The following is a 21,975-nucleotide window of genomic DNA, read 5'->3' as shown; positions in this document are numbered from 1 at the left end:
AAATACAGACAGGGTTTCACCATGTTGGCCAGGATGGTCTCAAACTCTCTTTTTTTTTTTTTGATATGGAGTCTCACTGTTGCTCAGGCTGGAGTGCAGTGGTGTGATCCTCGCTCACTGCAACCTCCACCTCCTGGGTTCAAGTGATTCTCCTGCTTCAGCATCCCGAGTAACTGGGATTATAGGCACGTGCCACCACGCCCAGCTAATTTTTTGTTTTTAGTAGAGATGGGGTTTCACCATGTTAGCCAGGCTGGTCTCAAACTCCTGACCTCAGGTGATCTGCCCACCTCGGCCTCCCAAAGTGCTGGGATTACAGGCGTGAGCCACCATGCCCAGCCTGACTTTAAACGTCCAGTTTTGACCTCTGGTAAATTAAGGCAATGACAGTGGGAATGAAGAAAAGCCACACATCAAACAGTACTCCAACAAAATCAACAGGGTTTAGCACATTTAAAGATGTGAGCATAAAAAGAATGAACAAGGCCGGGCGCGGTGGCTCACACCTGTAAACCCAGCACTTTGGGAGGCCAAGGCAGGTGGACCATGAGGTCAAGAGATCGAGACCATCCTCGCCAACATGGTGAAACCCTGTCTCTACTAAAAATACAAAAATTAGCTGGGCGTGGTGGCACGTACCTGTAGTCCCAGCTACTCAGGAGGCTAAGGCAGGAGAATCGCTTGAACCAGGAAGGCAGAGGTTGCAGTGAGCTAAGATCACACCACTGCACTGCAGCCTGGGCGACAGAGCAAGATTCCTCTCAGAAGAAAAAAAAAAAGGGGTTGATGAGAGGATCGGAGTTGAGAAAGTACAGTACAGGCTCTTGCTCATTCTACCCTTACTGAGAACCTACTATGTGCAACGTACCATGGATACAATTCTAGCAAAGCAGACCCTGATTCTCAATACATACTATGATTGGAGTAAATACCAGGTTCTCCTGAGTACTCAACCCTGGTAAGTAAGAAGAGGCTTCGTGGAAGAGGTGACTTCTAGGCTGAAACCAGTTGGCCAGATTAAGCTTGGGGAAGGTGTGTAAAAGAACGCTTACATATGCTAAGGTCTGAGGTGAAAGAGAACGTGGGCAATTTGTTGGAATTATAAGGAGCAGAAACGTAATTTGGAGGGTGACGACTACCTAGAGATATCATAGTCTGATTAGGTGAAGGACTCAAAAGTTTGGCGATGAAAAGCAGGAGGGAGATAGAGTAGTAGCCTAGTAGAATTAGAGATGAGGGAGGTTCTTCCCATTAATTCAGAAAGGAATATGGGAACAAACTCACTGATAAGACAGTGTTCTCCACAACTCAATATTTAGTTATTAGGAAGGCAACCAAATGCTTTCACTTCTTTTCCTTTAACAATGGCTTAGTTTGACTAAAGTGTTTCTCACAAGATACACACAAAAAAACAAAATACAAGAGCAAATGATGGATAAAGCTGTAAACCTAACGTTTTACTTTTCTAAGATTTATATAATCAGTGATTTAATTGGACCTAACTCCACATCCAGAACCCAAATGAAAGAAAACTTCTGGCCGGGCGCCGTGGCTCATGCCTATAATTCCAGCACTTTGGGAGGCTGAGGAGGGTGGATCACCTGAGCTTGGGAGTTCGAAACCAGACTGACCAACAGGGCAAAACCCTGTCTCTACTAAAAATACAAAATTAGCCGGGCATGGTGGCGCACATCTATAATCCCAGCTACTTGGGAGGCTGAGGCAGGAGAATCACTTGAACCCGGGAGGTGAAGGTTGCAGTGAGCCGAGATCACACCATTGCACTCCAGCTTGGGCAACAAGAGTGAAACTCCGTCTCAAAAAAAAAAAAAAAAAAAAAAAAAAAAAAAAAACCCTGACTCACTTCTGAAGACAGGATTTTCCCAGTTTCTAACGCAGCTTCATCTAGCTAATGAAACTTAAGAAAACAGTTTGAGGTTACCTGATTTTGCCAGTTTCAAAACATTGCCACGACAGAAAGCAAGCTGTCTCTAGTTCCTGTGGCTGAGGTCGCTGGAGCCATGTTCAGATGAGATCATCTCAGGAACCAAGAGCAGCGGCTTTCAAGTGAAGTGAATGGTGCCGCCTGGGGATGTATCTTTGGTAAGCAAGATTGCAACACAGCAGGGAGTTTACCCAGGGCAGTGCTGACTCACGCTGGGCAAAACTTCTATTTCCCAAACAACTCAGCCTGAACCAACCGCAATCAACTGCAACCTAGGAAAGAAGAGGCACCTCACTGATTGTTTTAAATCAAGTGCTGATTACTGGGGGCAGGTAAACCTCATTCCCCCACTACTGGTAACTTGGCCACCTCCAGAGCCCTTACCCAAAAAGTTCCAGTGGCCAGTTTCTAAAATTTCATCTGAGAACAGGCTGGGGCTGGGGCCAGCAAGATTACTGAACATAGCAGGTTCACAACTCTGAAGATTTCCCCAGGAGGCTGATAAATAAGTCACTTTGCATTTACAAATTAGAACATCTGGGTCAGTGGACTCAGGGAACTTGCCCAGTCATCATTAGCCAGTCAAATCATTAGGGTGAATTTTTGTCAGTTCTAACCAAGCTCATTGTTCTTTTTTCCCACTAGGCCTCCTCTGACCTCTCTATTTCTTTAGACAACTCAAGTTCTCTCATTAAGATAGATGCACTGGAATTTTTTTTTTTTTTAATCAGCTGCCACATTCTCTATGCTAAAGCCAAATCATTTACCATCACACCTACTGGATGCATAGGGAATACAGAAGACTATGAAAATCACCTTAACACTTGCTCTGAAAAGAGACATCCCTAAATTTATGTCAATTCTCATTTATTAGCCTGCTTATTTAAAAAATCAATCTAGAATGACTGGCTCATCAACAGCTATTAATTACTGAATTTGCCCTGACAGGCTAGAATTGACATTGGTGTTATACAAAAAAAAAAAAGATCAAGTCCTTGCTTTTTGTGTGCTTTAATTTGACAAGAGAGAAACTAAAGTTCCTATTAGATCCTTCTGTTTCCTGCTTAAAATGTATGACAGTTCCCCACGGCCATCAGCTATTTCTTAGCAGGGCATTTGAGGCCTCTGCACCTAGCTTCGTTCATCCTTTAAGGTAGGTCTCACATGGCATGAACTCTGGATGTAGCTGCCAACTCAGCTTGTCATTCAATAATGTTAGGTTAATTAAAATGTACGTGCAGACAGAATTTGAGTTTAAAAACTATACTACTTAATTTTCTATTCAAGGGGCTAGTTTTAAAAAGTTATTTATCCAACTCACTTAATTCTCCTTAATTACATTATTCCAGTAGGATAGCCACGCTGAGCTTTGATAAGGTATTATAAAATGTTCCCTGTTTTATTTCCTCCCCTTCAGTGTTTTCCTTTCAGAAAATGGCTTTGTTTAAAGAAGTTTCCCTATAGTACATGTTAATTAGTCCTTTCCGAATGATAAACACATCTTTATAGCAGCTGACAACCATTATCTCTTCAACCACACTTTAAAAAAATATTTCTGTAGTTGATGATAAGTTAAAAATTCTAGTATGAAACAACTCTCAAGGTACAGACAAATATGGAACCTCCTTCAGAAAAAAAAAAAAAATGATTAGAAAAGCTCCTGACCTGTTCTGTATTTGTGAACTTTAAATAAGAGGGCCGGGCACAGCGGTTCACGCCTATAATTGCAGCACTTTGGGAGGCCGAGGTGGGCGGATCACCTGAGGTCGGGAGTTCAAGACTAGCCTAACCAACATGGAGAAACCCCCATCTCTACTAAAAATACAAAATTAGCCAGGTGTGGTGGCACATGCCTGTAATCCCAGCTACTCGGGAGGCTGAGGCAGGAGAATCGCTTGAACCCAGGAGGCAGAGGTTGCAGTCAGCCAAGATTGTGCCATTGCACTCCAGCCTGGGCAACAACAGAGCAAAACTTTGTCTCAAAAAAAAAAAAAAAAGAAAAGAAAGAGAAAATCCAGACAGTACTATGCCCAGGAGACAGATACGAACTATATAAAGAGCAGCCTGAAGGCCAAAGGCATGGAACTCCTAACTTGACTAAGAGAAACACCATTGAGCAAGTGAACAGAGCTGCTGCAGCTTATCATTCCCCTCTTTGGGACTCTGATACAGTTTTAACCAACTGCCCCAAATTATAGCCACACTCCATCCTAGTTCTTCCTTTTAAAGTGGAAAGGTTGAGGATTACATTTTAGAGCTTAAAAAGGTACTCGTTTGAACTAGTGGTTTCAGGCACTTGAGGTTTTATGAGGTTACATGAAAATTATGAGAATATGAGGCTATGGGAGAAATAATAACTGTGGCTTTCTGATTAAGTTCTTTCAATACATTATTTTAAAATTAGCCAGGCATGGTGGCATACACCTCTAACCCCAGCTACTCTAGAGGCTGGGGCAGGAGAATCGCTTGAACCCAGGAGACAGAGGTTGCAGAGCCGAGATTGCACCACTGCAATCCAGCCCAGGCGACAGAAGGAGACTCCATCTCAAAACAAAAAACAACAAAAACAGAAAATACGTTATTTTAAAACTCAAGTAACTTAGCACCCAAAACTATGCTTTTTTTAATAGGGTGGTCTCAACAGATATTTAATGAGTGTGCATATGTGTATGTGCCCATTGTTTCATTTGAACAGACATATGTGATGTCATTGACATCCCAGATTTACTTTCTTTTCTGCAATAGATCTTGACATTATAAACAATAAGCAGGTTTCAAAAGAGAAATTAAAATATCCATTTCTCAGGATTCTGTAGTCTTCCAAATCCACAGAAAATTACCAAATACATACAGAAGATCTGGGAGGATGCACACAGCAGGGAGAGCACTGTAATGGGAATAAAGATCAAATAGCTATGTTTAGCTTTATCCAAATTACCCCCCAAAAATCATGAATTTTTTTACAACAAGCACATATTCAAATATGACTTGGTAGTTTAAAATTCAGTTAAAATTTTAAAGTTTGTATCACTTACAAACTGCTTTACTCTCTCTTCACACTCTTTCCTCTCAACATCTCCCTTTTATCTACTTCCCTACCCCCAGCATCCTAAATGATACTGCACATTTCTTGTTTTTAACAAAATTAGTCTTACTTGTGTCCACATCCTTTTTCTAACTGAGAAGTCGGTGAATGGATAAATGCACATTTCCAGGAATCAGTGCCTGTCTCACCTTGTTGATAATTAATGATTGCCAAATTCTAATCTTGGTGTTCAGTGACCTCACAGCCTTTTTTTTTTTTAACTATAGAACATAGTATTTAAGAAAAACAATATGATGGCAACCAAATATTTATCATCTAATAAATCACAGAAATTAAACATGAAAAATGAAGTAAACTTTATGATACTCAACAATTAACTCTAGGGGTACTTAAGAATCAACAGGGGTGCTTATTGAAAATGAACATTTCTCATTCCAGTCCCTCAGACACTCTGAATTAGCAGACATGGAGGGAGGCCCCAGAAACTGAATTTTTTTTTTTTTTTTTTGAGACGGAATCTCACTCTCATCGCACAGGCTGGAGTGCAATGGTGCAATCTCAGCTCACTGCAACCTCCACCTCCTGGGTTCAAGCAATTCTCCTTCCTCAGCCTCCCAAGTAGCTAGGATTATAGGCGTATGCCACCATGTCTGGCTAATTTTTGTATTTTAAGTAGAGACAGGGTTTTGCCATGTTGGCCAGGCTGGTCTTGAACTCCTGACCTCAGGTGATCCACCTGCCTCAGCCTCCCAAAGTGCTAGGATTACAGACGTGAGTCACCATGCCTGGCCAAAACTGAATTTTTAATAAGTATCTCTCTCTTCCAAGCCTTTTTTTTTTTTTTTTTTTTTTTTGAGACAGAGTCTCGCTCTGTCACCCAGGTTGGAGTGCAGTGGCACAATTTCTCGGCTCACTGCAACCTCCACCTCCGGGTTCAAGCGATTCTCCTGCCTCAGCCTCTCAAGTAGGTGGGATTACTATGCACCACCAGGCCTGGCTAATTTTTGTATTTTTAGTAGAGACGGAGTTTCGCCATGTTGGCCAGGCTGGTCTTGAACTCCTGGCCTCAAGTGATCCGCCCGTCTCAGCCTCCCAAAGTGCTGGGATTATAGGTGTGAGCCACTGCGCCCGGCCTTCCAAGCAATTCTGATACAGATGGGCCTTGGATCATGTTTTGAGAAAAAGGACACAGCTATGTTCCCTAAGCACTGTTTAGAGTAAAATGAAAAAAAGTTTTTTCAAAGACCTCTAAGCTGAACAGTAGTCACACTGAGCAGGTCCTAAACATAAGTCCCCTCACCCACAAGAACCACAAAAAATACAAACTGTATTCACTTTGTTGGTTGGACCATTATTTTCTTCAAGCCTTCAGAGACAATTATCCTAACTACCATTAAGGATTTCACCTGTCACCCACAGTCTTGTTATACTGAGACATTTTCACACCTGGATGTGATACAAGGGGCTTAATGGAATTTTTATGGCTAAAAATTAAAGTTCACTTGACTCAACAGAACAGTCAAATAAAACAAAGGAGAAAACCTCCCCCAAAGGAACAGGTTGAAAGTAGAGGCTTTTGACTTCCTGATGAGCCAATTTTGCCCAGAAATTCAAACCATGGGATGTTATATAGCTCATATGTCTTCAGAGTGCCCAAATGTCAACTTATCGCCAGAGTATCAGCCAGTGCAGGCTTACAGTAACATTTGGAAGCACAAACGTGCTGTATAAAATGGCCTCTCCTGGGAGATAGAGGCTGTCGCCATGGCAGAGATCATTCCATCTTGGGGCCAGAAGGACCAGGCAGTCCCTTTAATCTTTAACGAGCCACTTTCACATTTAGATACAGGAACTGGCACTGCATGAGGCTCAACCTGCTTCACAGCACTTTGCTGCAAAACAACCCCCCAGTTGTGTGAGGGCATGCTAACCCAGTCTGTCCCCACTGGTGCAGTTACCAGAATCTATTCTATAATGCAATTGTGAGTACTTTATTATCCACTATGGTATAATACTTCATAGCTCAGAAAAGGTATCCAATATCAAGAGGCTAGCAACTGCCTACCTCAGGCACAATGAAATACTAGGTTCCTGTATGTCAGTAATTGAAAAAGTAGCAAGTATGCAGGAAAAGAAAGAATCCAGAGGGGTCAGGACCCAGCCTGAGGACCCGATGACAAGACTGGGAGAAAGGAAGTCAGCAAGAAGTCAGCAACATGACCAAACTGCTATCTTGGGCAGCTCATTTCAGAAACCCAGCAACAGAAACCTTGGAACCATTTGATGGGTATAATTTTCTATATAAGGCTATTTCTTAGTTTTCTGTTTTTTTTCCCTGAGCAGCTAATACAGTAGAAGGGCAGGGAAAAGACCCCTGTCATCAAACTCCATCACCTAAATTCTAATAGCTTCATAATGAAGTGACTTAGCAGGCTCATGTCCTATTACTACCTTGCCGCAGTAACCATACTCTCAGAAAAAAGATTCTGTAATTCAACTCTGAAGATTGCCTGAATTCATCATTCTTCTTTTCTGTATACCTCTGAATTCGTCTCTTCTCCTAATACACACACTCACATGCTCTGTCTCCCTGACACACATGCCCTGCCTCCAATAAGTCAAACTTCCTAAACGTCTACCATGGTTTCCACTAATAATGCCCCAAGATTAACTTACCTTTGTTCATGTCCCCAAGTCTAGGGGGCCTTTGTCAACACGTGTTTCATCTTGAAGGGTGATTTCTAGCCAAGTAGATAAGATTACCTGTTCACCTACAGTTAATCTTCAACCTGGTTTCTGCAGGCTATAGAAATAAAAGGATACGACTGCACAGCTTGAATGTCCCATCAAGGTAATCAAAGTAATGGAAGAGGGAGAGAAGGCAGAAGGAGAGATTTCAAAATAAAGACTGAACTGTGTACTTCAGTAGTACTTAGGAAAACACTCCATCTGACTAAGCAGCTGATGAGTAGACAAATACCCAAAGGACTGTGCATTCTCTGAAGATTATTGTGCTCACAGTTCTCACTTCCCCCAAAGTTCTGCAAGAGATCACATCATAAAATCAGCCTTGCATTATTTATAATAAAGTGGAGAGATGCATCCTAACATCCAGTATTCTACTAATTTACTCACAAATAAAGCTAAAACCTTATTTCAACTGAAACCCATGTAACAAGGAAGAAAACGTATTTTCTTTAGGTCTTTCAAAGGTACCTCTCTCATCCCTTTTATAACAGAACAGACAAGGGTTGGAGAAAGGAACCCAAAGCTCCATCCCAGGTCCTAAATGCTTCAAAAAATTCACATTAAAAAATGCTCCATAATACATTACCCATTTGAAAAAAAGCACTGTGAACAGCAGGGGGGAATATATATTTAATTATATATGATAGATACACACATACATATATATACATACACACCGAGAGAGGGAGAGCACGCGCACGTGCAAAAGAGCGAGCGAGCACGCACACATATACTAAAACCATTTAATAGCAGTTATTCCTAGTAGGGATGGGGGTCTAACTTCTACTTTATGCTATTTTAGCTGGGTTTTGTTTTGTTTTTCTGAGACAATTCTCACTCTGTCACCCAGGCTGGAGTGCGGTGGTGTGATCACAGCTCACTGCAGCCTTGACCACCCTGGCTCAAGCAATCTCCCACCTCAGCCTCACGAGTAGCTGAGATCACTGGTGCATGCCACCATGCCTGGCTAATTCTTTTATTATTTGTAGAGATGGGGTCTCAATATGGTTCCCAGACTGATCTCAAACACCTAGGCTCAAGCAATCCGCCTGCCTCAACCTCCCAAAGAGCTGAGATTATAGGTGTGAGCAGTTTAAGTTAATCGTATTAGAAATAAAGTACCTAAGACCATTTGATAACATAAACCAAAACAATTTGAAAAAGTTTTTAGGGCCTTTGGAAGCCAACTTTTGAGTACATTTAAAGCTACAGTCATGGAGGCAAAAGTATAAAAAATTAACAAGAAATTCACAGTTTTGAAATTGTATTATTTGTCTATGGGCAGTACTGTACTGGGAGTGCTGTGCTATCTATTGCTGGGTAAAAAGAGTTTGTCTAGGGTCTTGCTGTCAAGGAAACCATGGCAGGGGTGCTAAAAAGCCAGTCAGCAGACCACTGTGACACTGTATGGAGGCAGATTCATTCAGAGAGCTAAATATACAACTCAAAAATCTTCTATCTTTGTCAGTCGAATCAGTTTTACTAAATAATCTGATGAACTTAAAAACCAGATATAACACCTATTAGAATAGCTAAAATTTAAAATGGTGGCCAGGCACAGTGGCCCATGCCTGTATTTGCAGCACTTTGGGAGGCCACGGCAGGTAAATTGCTTGAGGCCAGGAGTTCGAGACCAGCCTGGCCAACAGGGCGAAACCCAGTCTCTACTAAAAATACAAAAAATTAGCCAGGCATGGTGGCACATGCCTGTAGTCCCAGCTACTCGGGAGGGTGAGGCAGGAGAATTGCTTGAACCTGGGAGGCAGAGGCTGCAGTGAGCCAAGATTATGCCACTGCACTCCAGCCTAGGCTACAGAGCGAGACTCCAACTCAAAAAAAAAAAAAAAAAAAATTTAAAAATGATGACAATATCAAATGCTGGTGAGGATGCAGAGAAACTGGATCTCATACACTGCTGGTGAGACTGTAAAATGGTACAGCAACTCTGGAAAAGAATTTAGCAATTTTGGCCCAGTGCGGTGGCTCACCCCTGTCATCCCAGCACTTTGGGAGGACATCGTGGGCAGATCACTTGAGGTCAGGAGTTCAAGACCAGCCTGGCCAATATGGTGAAACCCCGTCTCTACTAAAAATACAAAATTTGTCTGGTAGTGGTGGTGCACACCTGTAGTCCCAGCTACTTGGGAGGCTGAGGCAGGAGACTTGCTTGAACCCAGGAGGCAGAGGTTGCAGTGAGCTGAGATCGCACCATTGCACTCCAGCCTGGGTGATAGAGTGAGTGAGACACTGTCAAAAAAAAAAAAAAAAGTTTAGCAATTTCTTTGGAAAACTGAACATACACTTACTTACCTTAAGAACCAGCAATTTCATTCCTGGATGCTTAACCCAAAGAAACTAAAACTTGTGTCCATACAATCACCTGTACACAAATGTTCATTATGGCTTCATCTGTAATAGCCCCAAACTGGTAACAACTAAAATGCCCTTCAGGTGAATAGTTAAACAGCCTGTGGTATATACACACCATGGAATACTACTCAGAGATAAAAGGAACAAACTATTGCTGCCACACAATAACTTGGATGGAGGGTGTGACACTAAGTGAAAAATGCCGGGTTCAAGACCAGCCTGGGAAACACAGTGAGACCTATCTCTACAAAAAATACATTTGAGGCTGGGTGTAGTGGCTCACACCTGTAATACCAGCATTTTGGGAGGCTGAGGCAGACAAATCACTTGAGCTCAGGAGTTCAAGACCAGCCTGGGCAACATGGTGAAACCCTGTCTATAAAAAAAATACAAAAATTAGCTGGGTGTGGTGGTGCACACCTGTAGTCTCAGTTACTCAGGAGGCTGAAGTGGGAGGATGGCTTGAGCTAGGGAGGCAGAGGTTGCAGTAAGCTGAGATTGCGCCACTGCACTCCAGCCTGGGCAACAGAGCCAGACACTGTCTCAAAAAAAAAAAAAAAAAAGTTCCAATTGTTCTATGCATATAAAAGTAAAAAACAAAAAACCTAGTCTTAAAAGGTCACATATTGGGTCACATACTGTTATGATTCCATTTCCATAATATTTCTGAAATGACAAAATTATAGAGACACTGAACAGATTACTGGTTTCCAGAGATTAGGACAGTAGGGAAAACGGATATGCATGATAATAAAGGAGTAGCACAATGGGGATCTTTGTGGTGGTAGAACAGTTACACAAATCCATACATGTAATAAAACAGCAGAAAACTACACACACACATACACACGCACACACACACAGAGCACCATGTCAGTTTCCTGGTGTTGATATTGTACTATGGTTAAATGAGACATAACCAATGGGAGAAAAACGGGTGAAGGGTACATGGGAACTGTGTAGTGTTTTTGCAACTTCCTGTGAATATATAATTACCTAAAAATAAAGTATAAAAAAAAAAAAGTGGCCGGGCGTGGTGGCTCACGCCTGTAATCCCAGCACTTTGGGAGGCCGAGGCAGGTGGATCACCTGAGGTGGAGAGTTCGAGACCAGCCTGACCAACATGGAGAAACTCCGTCTCTACTCAAAATACAAAATTAGCCAGGCATGGTAGCGTGCATCTGTAATCTCAGCTACTCAAGAGGCTGAGGCAGGAGAATCGCTTGAACCCAGGAGGCAGAGGTTGCAGTGAGCTGAGATTGTGCCATTTCACTCCAGCTTGGGCAACAAGAGTGAAACTCCGTCTCAAAAAAAAAAAAAAACATGAAATTATTCAGTCAACTGTCCAGCCACTACGGGGAGCTAAAAAAGGCAAAATGTTTATAAAGTATAGCATGTTTCATACTATTTTGCAGTCTCTACTATGCAGGTGAGATGATTATTTAAGCATAGATTGGTTGTTGGCCCAACTATCTGAAATACATTCAGGCACTACCTGTGCCCTATCCATCACAATATTTTTATCGAGCCTCACCAAAGCCATGAGTAATGGGCCAGAAGGCTGCAGAAGTAACTAGTCCAGAATGAATGAACTCTCACTGCAATTTTAGCTCAGCAGACAGTGCCTGCTATCAGAAACATCCAAAAACCACAGCAATTAGACAAATAAGTTGTGAAAGATGTGGTTTCCAGGTAAGATGTGACAGGCTTCTTACCGCAAATAGTTTTTCTTATAAAAGAAGAAAGACTGGTGGGAGAGATGGTGGAAAAAATGAAAACAATGTTTCTTCTATGATTCTCTGGCCCATCCTCACAGGACTTCATATGTAGTGAAGGCAGAATATTTGCCTCAAGCCCAGATGACCAACTTTTACTTTCTACACTGACTCAGGCTTCTTACTGAAAATGGTATATCACCATTTACTCCACTAACATCACTTACAAGATGAAGCCCTATGGGGCACTAACATCTATGTATCTTATGTAGAATTCAATTAATTGGGAAGGCCTATTGACAAACAGGAAGACCCCACACACAGACACACACGCGCGCACACACACAAAAAAAAACAAAAAATAACCACCAGTGAACTCTTCTCTAACCTAATGCTTTATTTAGCCAAATGTGCTTTTAAGGGTGACTGGCTTACACATCAAAAATGTTTACAATTTTAGAAAACTATAAAACATCCTTCAGCACTAACAAAGCTAAAACTAGTAAAATAAGTAACAAGTATTGCTAACATCATTTTTAAATCACATTCCACACAAGTAGGCCCATGTAGTTTTATGAATAAAACTATTCTTTTTTATTTTAAGAATTAAAAAGTGATGTTAGTGGAATAAATGGTGAAACACCATTTTTAGTAAGAAGCCTGAGTCAGTGTAGAAAGTAAAAGTTGGTCATCTGGGCTTGAGGTAAATATTCTGCCTTCACTACATATGAAGTCCTGTGAGGATGGGCCCAGAGAATCATAAAAGAAACATTGTTTTCATTTTTTCCACCATCTCTCCCACCAGTCTTTCTCCTTTTGTAAGAAAAACTATTTGCAGTAAGAAGCCTGTCACATATCTTACCTGGAAACCACATCTTTCACAATTTATTTGTCTAATTGCTGTGGTTTTTGGATGTTTCTGATAGCAGGCACTGCTTGCTGAGCTAAAACTGCGGTGAGAGTTCATTCATTCTGGACTGGTTACTTCTGCAGCCGACAAATTTGTAAAGACTTATTCAAAAGGTAATCATCCTGACGGAGTGTGAGGCAGCTGTCACCCAGTAGTTGACAGCTCAACCTTGACAGCTGGAATACTTGGGTTCCAACACTGTGAGGCTTTGGGCCCCCTCTTTAATTTCTCTGTGCGGCATTTTCACATTTGTGGAACACAGATAACACCTACACACCTCATAGGATTGTTAAGAGGATTAAACTTGTTAATACAGCAAAGTCCCTGGCACCTGGAGAGCACATAATAACTGTTGGTAATTTTCCTACAGGTAAAATATGGCACAAAGAGAAGTATCACATAGCAAAAGAAGTGCCAGTCTTTTGATCAGTCTTACACAAATTCTCCCATACTTTTAGACAAGAATAAGCCTTCCCCTAACTCCCACTGAAGAATGCATACAATTTCATTCAGAAAAAGTATCATCTGACACAGTGGAATGAGTGAAATAAATGCTGCTGAGCATGCCCAATGCTTCCCTAGCTCCTGTGGCCAACATACAATTTCAATAGGAAAGGGGATTGTTTGTAAAGACAGTTTTATAACATCTGTCACCAAACAACAGTGAAGTTCAAAGTGAAAATTCAAGATTTCACATAGCAGGCAGAGGGACTTTCAAAAACATCTGTCTTCTCACTCCTGTTCCCCATCCCTCTTTCCTAATCAAGGTTATAATAACGCAAGCCCTCTGTAAGCTGGCACACAAGCTGACAACATGCTACCCTGCTGAACAGTCATCAAGGAGGAAAGAAAGGCCCAGGGGGCTGCTACAACATTTCCATAAACCTCTCATCCTTAGCTAAAAAGGTAAATTTGTTCTAGAGATGCTTAAAGAAAAAACACTTGACTGGCATAACCTAGACACATGCAATACCTTTTTCCCATTTCTAGTTTTCTCAAGTATTCAGGGAACGACCATCGACATTTTTGGAATCAGAAACAAATTGTTTCCAAAAGTGTTAAGCAGTGCTTGTCCAAAGGCCCCCATATAGCTAGTAATTTAGACAGCTGTGTTAGGAGCCACAGAAGCTGCATTTTCTAACCAGTATTGCTTGTGAACAATTGAAACTTTCTCCAGTGCAAAGTCCAGACACAGGAAGCAGTGTTCTCCAAAAACATTCAAACAGTTTCATTATTGTTTAACTACCAAAATAACAGCTCCAATAATCTATCAAGTTTGACATTTCATCCAACTAAGCAATTAAACCAGGATGAAAAGCATGCATGGAGAGATTTCCCTGCCTGCTCCAAATCAACACTAATTTTGACATTATAACCACAAAAACTAATAATGCATCCTCGTAGACTATTCACAAAAGCCTTCTAAAAAGCAAACACAAAAGCGTCTCGAAGAAATTGCACACCCCTAAATTTTATTTTCTGTCTCCCATCTTTAAGCATCTTAACTGTGAGTTAAGTTACAGGCCAAGAAGTTAGAAACTCCTTTCCAGTATTTAGTCAAAAAGAGGGGAATATGCCTCCCAATACAAGCACCCAATGCAAATTCTATCAATTTATCCTTTTTTTTGAGACGGAGTCTTGCTCTGTCTCCCAGGCTGGAGGGCAGTGGCATGATCTTGGCTCACTGCAATCTCCACCTCCCATGTTCAAGGGATTCTCCTGCCTCAGCCTCTCGAATAGCTGGGACTACAGGCGCGTGCCACCACACCTGGCTAATTTTTGTATTTTTAGTAGAGATGGAGTTTCTCCATATTGGCCAGGCTGGTCTCGAATTCCTGACCTCAAGTGATCCGCCCGCCTCAGGCCTCCAAAAGTGTTGAGATTAAAGGCATGAGCCACCATGCCCGGCCTCAATTTACTCTTAAATATATTAAAGGTTGGCTACTGTGGGCACATTGCCTATAGGGTAGCCCTGCTCTGCAAGGAGCAGTAATTTTAAAAATAATAGTAAAAAGGCCTGGCGTGGTGATTCATGCCTATAATTGCAGCACTTTGGGAAGCCAAGGTGGGCAGATCACCTGAGGTCGGGAGTTCAAGACCAGCCTGACCAACATGGAGAAACCCCATCTACTAAAAATACAAAATTAGCTGGGTGTGGTGGTGCATGCCTATAATCCCAGCTACTTGGGAGGCTGAGGCAGGAGAATTGCTTGAACCCGGGAGGCGGAGGTTGCGGTGAGCCAAGATCGCACGATTGCACTCCAGCCTGGGCAACAAGAACAAAACTCCGTCTCAAATAATAATAATAATAATAATAATAATAATAGTAACAGAAGCCAGATGATGAAGGGAACATCATCGTTTGGAAAGCATCACAATAAGACGCGACAGGACGTACCACCTTCAGAAGTCGACCTGTGGCAAATGTGGCTATGCTGCCAAGTGCAAGATAAAGTATAACTGGAGTGCCAAGGCTAAAAGACAAACTACCACTGGAACTGGTCAAATGAGGCACTTAAAAATTGTATACAGCAGATTCAGGCATGGATTCTGTGAAAGAACACCACCTAAACCCAAGAGGGCAGCTGCTGCAGCATCCAGTTCATCTTAAGAATTTCAACAATTAGTAACACAATAAATGTTCTGGTTTTTAAAAATAAAAATAAAATATATTAAAATAAATTATATATATATTAAATATATATAAATTATTTATAATAATTAAATAAATTAACTATATAGTTCCTTAACTAGTCCCTAAGTATTATCAACTTTGGTTCTGACCTAGGAAATCACCAAGTCATGAAACGTCTCTCCCCAGGTAGGAATGGGAGCTCTCAGATGGTAGCTTCAGTTATAGGTGGCATGAGGAAGAAAATGATCAAGGACCTCTGATATCAAGTTCTTAAGATGTCCTAAGAACCACTTAGAACAATGCTATTCAAAGTGTATGTGTCAGACTGCTGGAGGCCCATTCACGTCAAGATAAAACACAGAAAATCACAGTAAGCATTTAGAAACTTTTCTAGTGCTTGACATTGCTGTGACATCCAAGTGCATGGTTTTTCTGGTGATTCCCTTTTCTTGTACTTTACACAATTATTGGCTGGCAACAGATTAGGGGTGAAGGGAAACCCTTACAAAGCTGGTCCTTCACCACAGATAGTTTAAGAAGCACAAACTTTTCACACTATGAAGTGCCAGTTCAGTCATTATTGTTCTGAAGGAATCAAAGTACCTTTGCCCTCATTATCTTATAGCTTCTGATTTAAAGGCAATCAGATAAACCAGCAAGGAGGCACCCTGGCATAATCCAAGCTTGATCAACCCATGGCCTCCGGGCCCAACACAAATTCATAAACTTTCATCAGCTATCATTAGTGTTAGTGTATTTTATGTGTGGCCCAAGACAATTCTTCTTCTTCCAATGTGGCCCAGGGAAGCCAAAAGATTGCACACCCCGGACTATAATCTAATGGAAAGAGCACAAATCCACAGTAGTCAGCCAACCTAGCTTCTGGTCTGCAAGAGTCAAATAACTAGCTGGATATCCTAGTTAAGTCTGGGCCTCTTGACTTTTCTGTGCTTTAAATTCCTCCTCTGCAAAATAATAGCATTTCTCAATCTTTTTTTTTTTAATGTGTGGTTCTTTCTCACATAAATTCTTTCTCCAAGTGGGGTCTACAGATAAACTACATCAGAATCCCACATCTCTATCCCAAACACTTTGATTCTGTAGGGCTGGGCTAGGAACCAGGAATCTTTATTTTTTACAAGCACCTAGGAGATTTTTGATCATAGTAAAATTTAAGATCTATTGCAGTAAACATATAACCTTACTAAAGACTTTAGGAATAAAAAAAAAAGGTCACGATTTGTATGTAATCTCCAATAAAGAAGTTATTTGATTTTTATTATTTTTTTTCTGGAGACAGGGTCTCACTCTGTTGTCCACACTAGAGTACAGTTGTGCAACCATAGTTCATTATAACCTCAAACTCCTGGACTCAAGCAATCCTCCCAACTCAGACTCCTGAGTAGCTGAGACTGCAGGTGCACAACACCACATCTGGCTAATTTTTTGTATTTTTTGGAGACAAGGTTTTGCTATGTTGCCCAGGCTGGTCTTGATCTCCTGGGCTCCAGTGATCTGCCTGCCTTGGCCTCCCAAAGTGCCAGAATTACAGGCATGAGCCACCACGCCCGGCCCAGAAAATACATTCTAATATGCTTTCATAATATGTGTAATACATAACAGCAAATTTCCATTTCTCCCCATCTTAAAAAGGGATAGGCTGGGTGCAGAGGCTCACATCTGCAATCTCAGCACTTATCCCAACACTTTGGGAGGCCGAGGCAGACAGATCGCTTTAGGTCAGGAGTTCGACACCAGCCTGGCCAACATGATGAAACCCCGTCTCTACAAAAAATACAAAAATTAGCTGGATGTGGTGGCACGCGCCTGTGGTCCCAGCTACTCGGGAGGCTAAGATGGGAGAATCACGTGAACCCAGGAGGCAGAGGTTGCAGTGAGCCAAGATGGCACCACTGAACTCCAGCCTGGGTGACAGAGTGAGACTCTGTTTCAAAAAAAAAAGTGATGTTTGGTTGGGAAGACCAATGGTATATCAAAACACACAAACATTTAACTAGTGGCATCAAAAACTGCTTTCCTGACACGATATTCAGAACTCGAATATGGTATATCGATCCCTCCCAAATAAAACTAGAGGCTTATTTTTATGTTTGTGTTCCTGGGATTACAGGCATGCACCACCATGCCTGGCAAATTTTTGTATTTTTAGTAGAGACGAGGGTTTCACCCTGTTGGCCAGGCTGGTCTTGAACTCCTGAACCCAAGTGATCCACCCACCTCAGCCTCCCAAAGTGCTGGGATTACAGGCGTGAGCCACCGCCCAACCTGTTTGTGTTGTTTCTAAAACAACAACATAAGGAGAAAGATTTCAGTCTGTTTTTTTGCTAGCATTTCCACAAATAACAACAGAGTTATAGATAGCCTGTATCTCAAATAAAAACCTAATTAGATAGTAATTGTCAACGTATTTTCCTTTTTAATACTGCTTTTGGGTAGTGCAAGAGACATGTTGATGTGCTGTGGTGAGGATTTTATCAAGTAAATGCAATTTAAGAATCTGATGAAGATCATCTAGAGGTGAAGCTGCAGAACTACTATCATTTTAATGTCCCCCATTAATTGGTGGGCTCACAGTCACTATTCCTCAAGCTGCTGGTCTCTAACTGTGTCAACATTTCAGAGTTGGGAAACACTGAACTAGATCAATGGGAGTGGTGGGGATGATTCAGAATCATCTGAAGTGCCGGATTCAACCATATGGCCAAGGGTACAACAGGAAGGTGGAATGCCCTTTGACAAGCTGAGAATATTCTGACATCCCTCTTCCCACCCTCTCAGTAAACAATGGCTAAGGTATACTTTAGCTCTGACACAGAAGGATTACACAAACTCTTCCATCAGTATATGGTAAGTAGACAAACATAAGAGAATCTGGAAGATTAAGAATTCTCCACTGTGGACTGGGAAAGTCCTCATCTCATAAATTATTCCTTCCCACCCCTGCTTGCACATAATTTTAGCCCCTAACTATTCCTTTCCACCCCTTGACAAAAATCCAGATTCCTCAAACTAGCTGAATTTCAGTGGACCTACTCCTGCTAAGGCCCTAGAAAACACTCCTTCCTCTCTCCCCAAATTAGAACATTCCTTTGCCCAGCATTTTAGAATAAAGCATATGCTCTGGCTGATCTTCCACACCATGTAAAATAATAATTAGTATAGTTAAGATGGTACAATCCAACCCAACTGCAATTGGTTATGCATCTACTGACGCAAGACCTAGAAGAGGGTTGGAAGTTGACAGAGGATGAAGCTTGGTTATTTCTCAGGCACATACTTTAATCATTATGAAGGTAAAAAAGCATGGGAGGATTAGCAGAAAATGCAGAGAGTAGGGCACATAGTTTTTTGTATATTTTAGGATAAAATACGCTGATTCAATTGCCACTAAGACTATATACATGTGATCAGTACCAAGACTGGAAAGATTTTCCAAAGCAAATGAAGAGTAAAACAAGAGGAGGGTGAGGTGGGAGAGGAGGATGCACAATTTACTTAAGAAAAGCTTTTTTTCCTTTCAAATCTTTTAACATAATCCAGCAGTTGCAAATAAACAATGGTGTTGATCACTAATAAGTTGCATTTAACCACTCAGAAGCCAGCAGAGCCTCCACTTGGCCTAACTTCCTGTAAGTTTCAAGATGAGTAGGCAGCATTTCTTTAAAAAGGACCAAGACAGTTAAAATGTTTCAGCAGATCATACTGGCTGCAAGTAGTTCAAATCCAGGTGGATTTCCCCTACTCTTAGAACTAGCCACTGGTAGAAACAAGTGACTGTCCCAGGGAACACTCCACAACTCAGAGATAATGAAAACATATTTTTATATGTAATTCTAGAAAAGGCATGTGAACATGAAAACAGAAAATGTAGGTTTAACTGTAGCATTGCAGAGCGGCAGCTTTAAAAAGTCAGATAACATGAGCTCAACAAAATCATATACTGAAGTGTGCTCAAATTCAAATTCAGCACATGGCGGTAGTAGCTGTTGAAAAACGCTGCTGAGAGAGCAAGAAGGTTTTGCTGTATCTTTTTAGAGGAGAGGACAATGAAGAAATTATCAGACCAAGGTCACTTTTCAACCTAAAAAAAAAGTGGGGGTTAGTAGCTTTAACAGAGATAAAAACCTGTGTAGGTTATAACTCCGTGAAATCAGTAGCCTGGTGAGTGTCTCTCCAAGAATCTTGCAGGAAATTAAGTGTGGATTGAGTAATTAAATGTAAAGTCTCCTTGAGAGTAACTTCAGTTATTGAAGACTATATATTTCTGTGAAACATATAGAAAAATTATGAGGAGGATTTACTAGGTATCACATCACAGCCTTTCTCCTTTCACATCAGGTTGGAAACACTATGATCTAAAAAGAATAGAACGATTTGGGAATTGTTCATTCTCTAGTCTTTGCAAAAATTCACGTGCTAGTGTAACTGTAATATACTTAGGAGTTTCCAAAAATGGCACACATTTCCTCAAGAGATGTAGAAAAAAATAATCTCTGGGTAAAAGGCCAAACATTGTCTCTTCTGAATGCTTAAACAGCCAATTATGTGTCTAATACATTAATTATATAAAGAGAGAGAGACTATTACAGGAAAGTTGAATAAGACATCTTAAAAAAATGTACCCTGGGGCCTAAGTCCATTCAAATGACAGTAAAATCACCCCTCAAAAAATCAGTTTTATGGAACATCTAGTATTTTAATTTTCCAGCTGCCAACAGAAATATATAAGGAGCAGAAATTAAACTAGTTATGGCAGCAGTGCAGTGAACAAAACTTCAATTGTATTACACACTAGTTAGACATTTGCCAAACAATACAAAGGCCCTTAAGGGTGGAAACTTCTTTAGAATATAAATGATTCCCAATCAATATGAAAGAAATTAGTCTGTTTAGGTAATAAACAGATTCATGGTTCAGATGTAAAAATTCAACTGACATCATAATTCAATATAGAAAATAAATATATAAGAAATTAATCTCTAAAATGGCTTTAAATCACTGTGATTTACATATGCTGTATCATTAATAGGCCCTTTAAGCTGGTATTGTACTAATCAGCTTTTTTAACATCCTGCCCACAAAAGAGCTTATTCATTTAGCTAGGAGACAGGTGTTAGCAACCAGAAACCTCTTTTAGCCTCGAGTTCCAGGGACTGGGCCTGCATCTATGATGATGATTGGCAAGTCTAAAGGAAGGACAGCTTTAAAAGAGGGAAAAGGAGGAGACAGGGAACAAGAAACGAAGACCAAAAGGGAGAAAAGAAGATAATGAAAGAAATGGATGTCAGGTGCTACTTAATGAGGCCACCCTCAAAGGCTCCTAGCCTAATCTGGGCTACCGTCCAAATACAGATGGCAGAATTTGGGTAATGTTATTCATTTATTCCTGCAGATAGTAACTCTGGGTACATGCCAACACTCCACTCATTCTAAAAAATTGTTTAAAGTGTTGCTAATTGTCCTGTGACTCATTCTTCTTACCCATATTCTCTGGTTCTTAACTTTAGTCCTCACTCTTTCATACATTTTCTAAAAGAGCTGACTGAATAGATATTCCTGGAAAGAGATATAGAGAAAGCTGGATTTAGAAAAGCATCTTAAGCCTACAGAATAAAAATTGTGTGAGGAAGTGGGAGAAGGGACGTTTATTGAGTTGCTTACAATATACAAAAAACATATTTTTCTCTCTTTTAATCCTCCCATGCATATTTTCCCCCTTTTAATCCACATAACAATCCTACCAGGTATTTTCATCTTGCAGATGAAAAAACTGAAGCTCACAGAGGTTAAGTAATTTGCCTAAGGTAGCACAGCCAGGAAGTGGGGGAGTCAGAATTCAAAACCAGGTTTGTCTATACAAACAAACTACGTTAGAGATAACGTATCTAGTGCCTGAATCTGTTTTAAATCAGATGGTTCTGTATTTCAGCAATTATTCTTCCTCCCATGAACTCATCAAACGGCTGCTGACTAAATTTTATTAACTATTTGTTACGCACCTATTATTTTCAATAAAGGCTTCAGCTGTGTAGAAATAAAACAGGCAAACTGACTTTATTCTAAAATTTGACATACAGAGAATTCCCAGGCATCTCTGCCGTCCAACACTGATGATCATAACTAGATTCAACTACCTATTCAGACCTCTAGTTGTTTCCACATTATCATTCATTTGTCCACTCATGAGATAAACGAAGCTACTTTCACCAAAAACCCTCCCTCATGACTCCTGATAGATAATACAGCAGAGGAGGCCTCACTGTAAAGCAATTTACATAAAAGTTATAAAAGCTCTTTGTTATCTGTCATGACTAGGAAATGGGCTATTCTAGCAAATCAAACATCCTGGATAGCATAACGATTCTATTAGAGGGACTACCAATTTATAAGGAATTTCAATGTGCATAATTTCACTCTAAAAATTAAAAAAAGAAAAGCAGGTCAGGCATGGTGGCTCACACCTGTAATCCCAACACTTTGGGAGGCCAAGGTAGGCAGATCACTTGAGGTCAGTAGTTTGAGACCAGCATGGCCAACATGGTGAAACCCCATCCCTACAAAAAATACAAAAATCGGCTGGACATG

At 40.9% G+C, this 21,975-nt stretch overlaps 1 protein-coding gene across 24 annotated transcripts in view; it reads right to left on the bottom strand.

The window, feature by feature from the left end:
• The window catches only part of RFFL (ring finger and FYVE like domain containing E3 ubiquitin protein ligase), an 80,892-nt gene that overhangs the window by 52,626 nt on the left and 6,291 nt on the right, over positions 1 to 21,975 (bottom strand). For 5 of the 24 annotated variants that reach the window (XM_063798702.1, XM_063798721.1, XM_063798712.1 and 2 more), the window contains exon 2: positions 1,943 to 2,217. The exons of 9 other annotated variants lie outside the window; for them this stretch is intronic. Coding sequence is in view for 4 of the 15 variants with exons in the window: in XM_016932000.4 (XP_016787489.1) it covers positions 7,668 to 7,677 (10 nt within the window). In the remaining 11 variants the exon portion in view is untranslated. Of the gene's footprint in view, positions 1 to 1,942; positions 2,218 to 2,329; positions 2,455 to 4,796; positions 4,833 to 7,667; positions 7,993 to 21,975 lie in introns of those variants that run through there. 10 more of the 24 variants (XM_016932002.4, XM_016932003.4, XM_063798703.1 and 7 more) reach the window with 9 other exon arrangements.

The sequence above is a fragment of the Pan troglodytes genome, chromosome 19 (genome assembly GCF_028858775.2).
Source record: "Pan troglodytes isolate AG18354 chromosome 19, NHGRI_mPanTro3-v2.0_pri, whole genome shotgun sequence".
NCBI classification, from domain to species: domain Eukaryota; kingdom Metazoa; phylum Chordata; class Mammalia; order Primates; family Hominidae; genus Pan; species Pan troglodytes.
The sequence above is the reverse complement of the archived record's forward strand: the minus strand, read 5'-3'. Positions and strand labels throughout refer to the sequence as shown.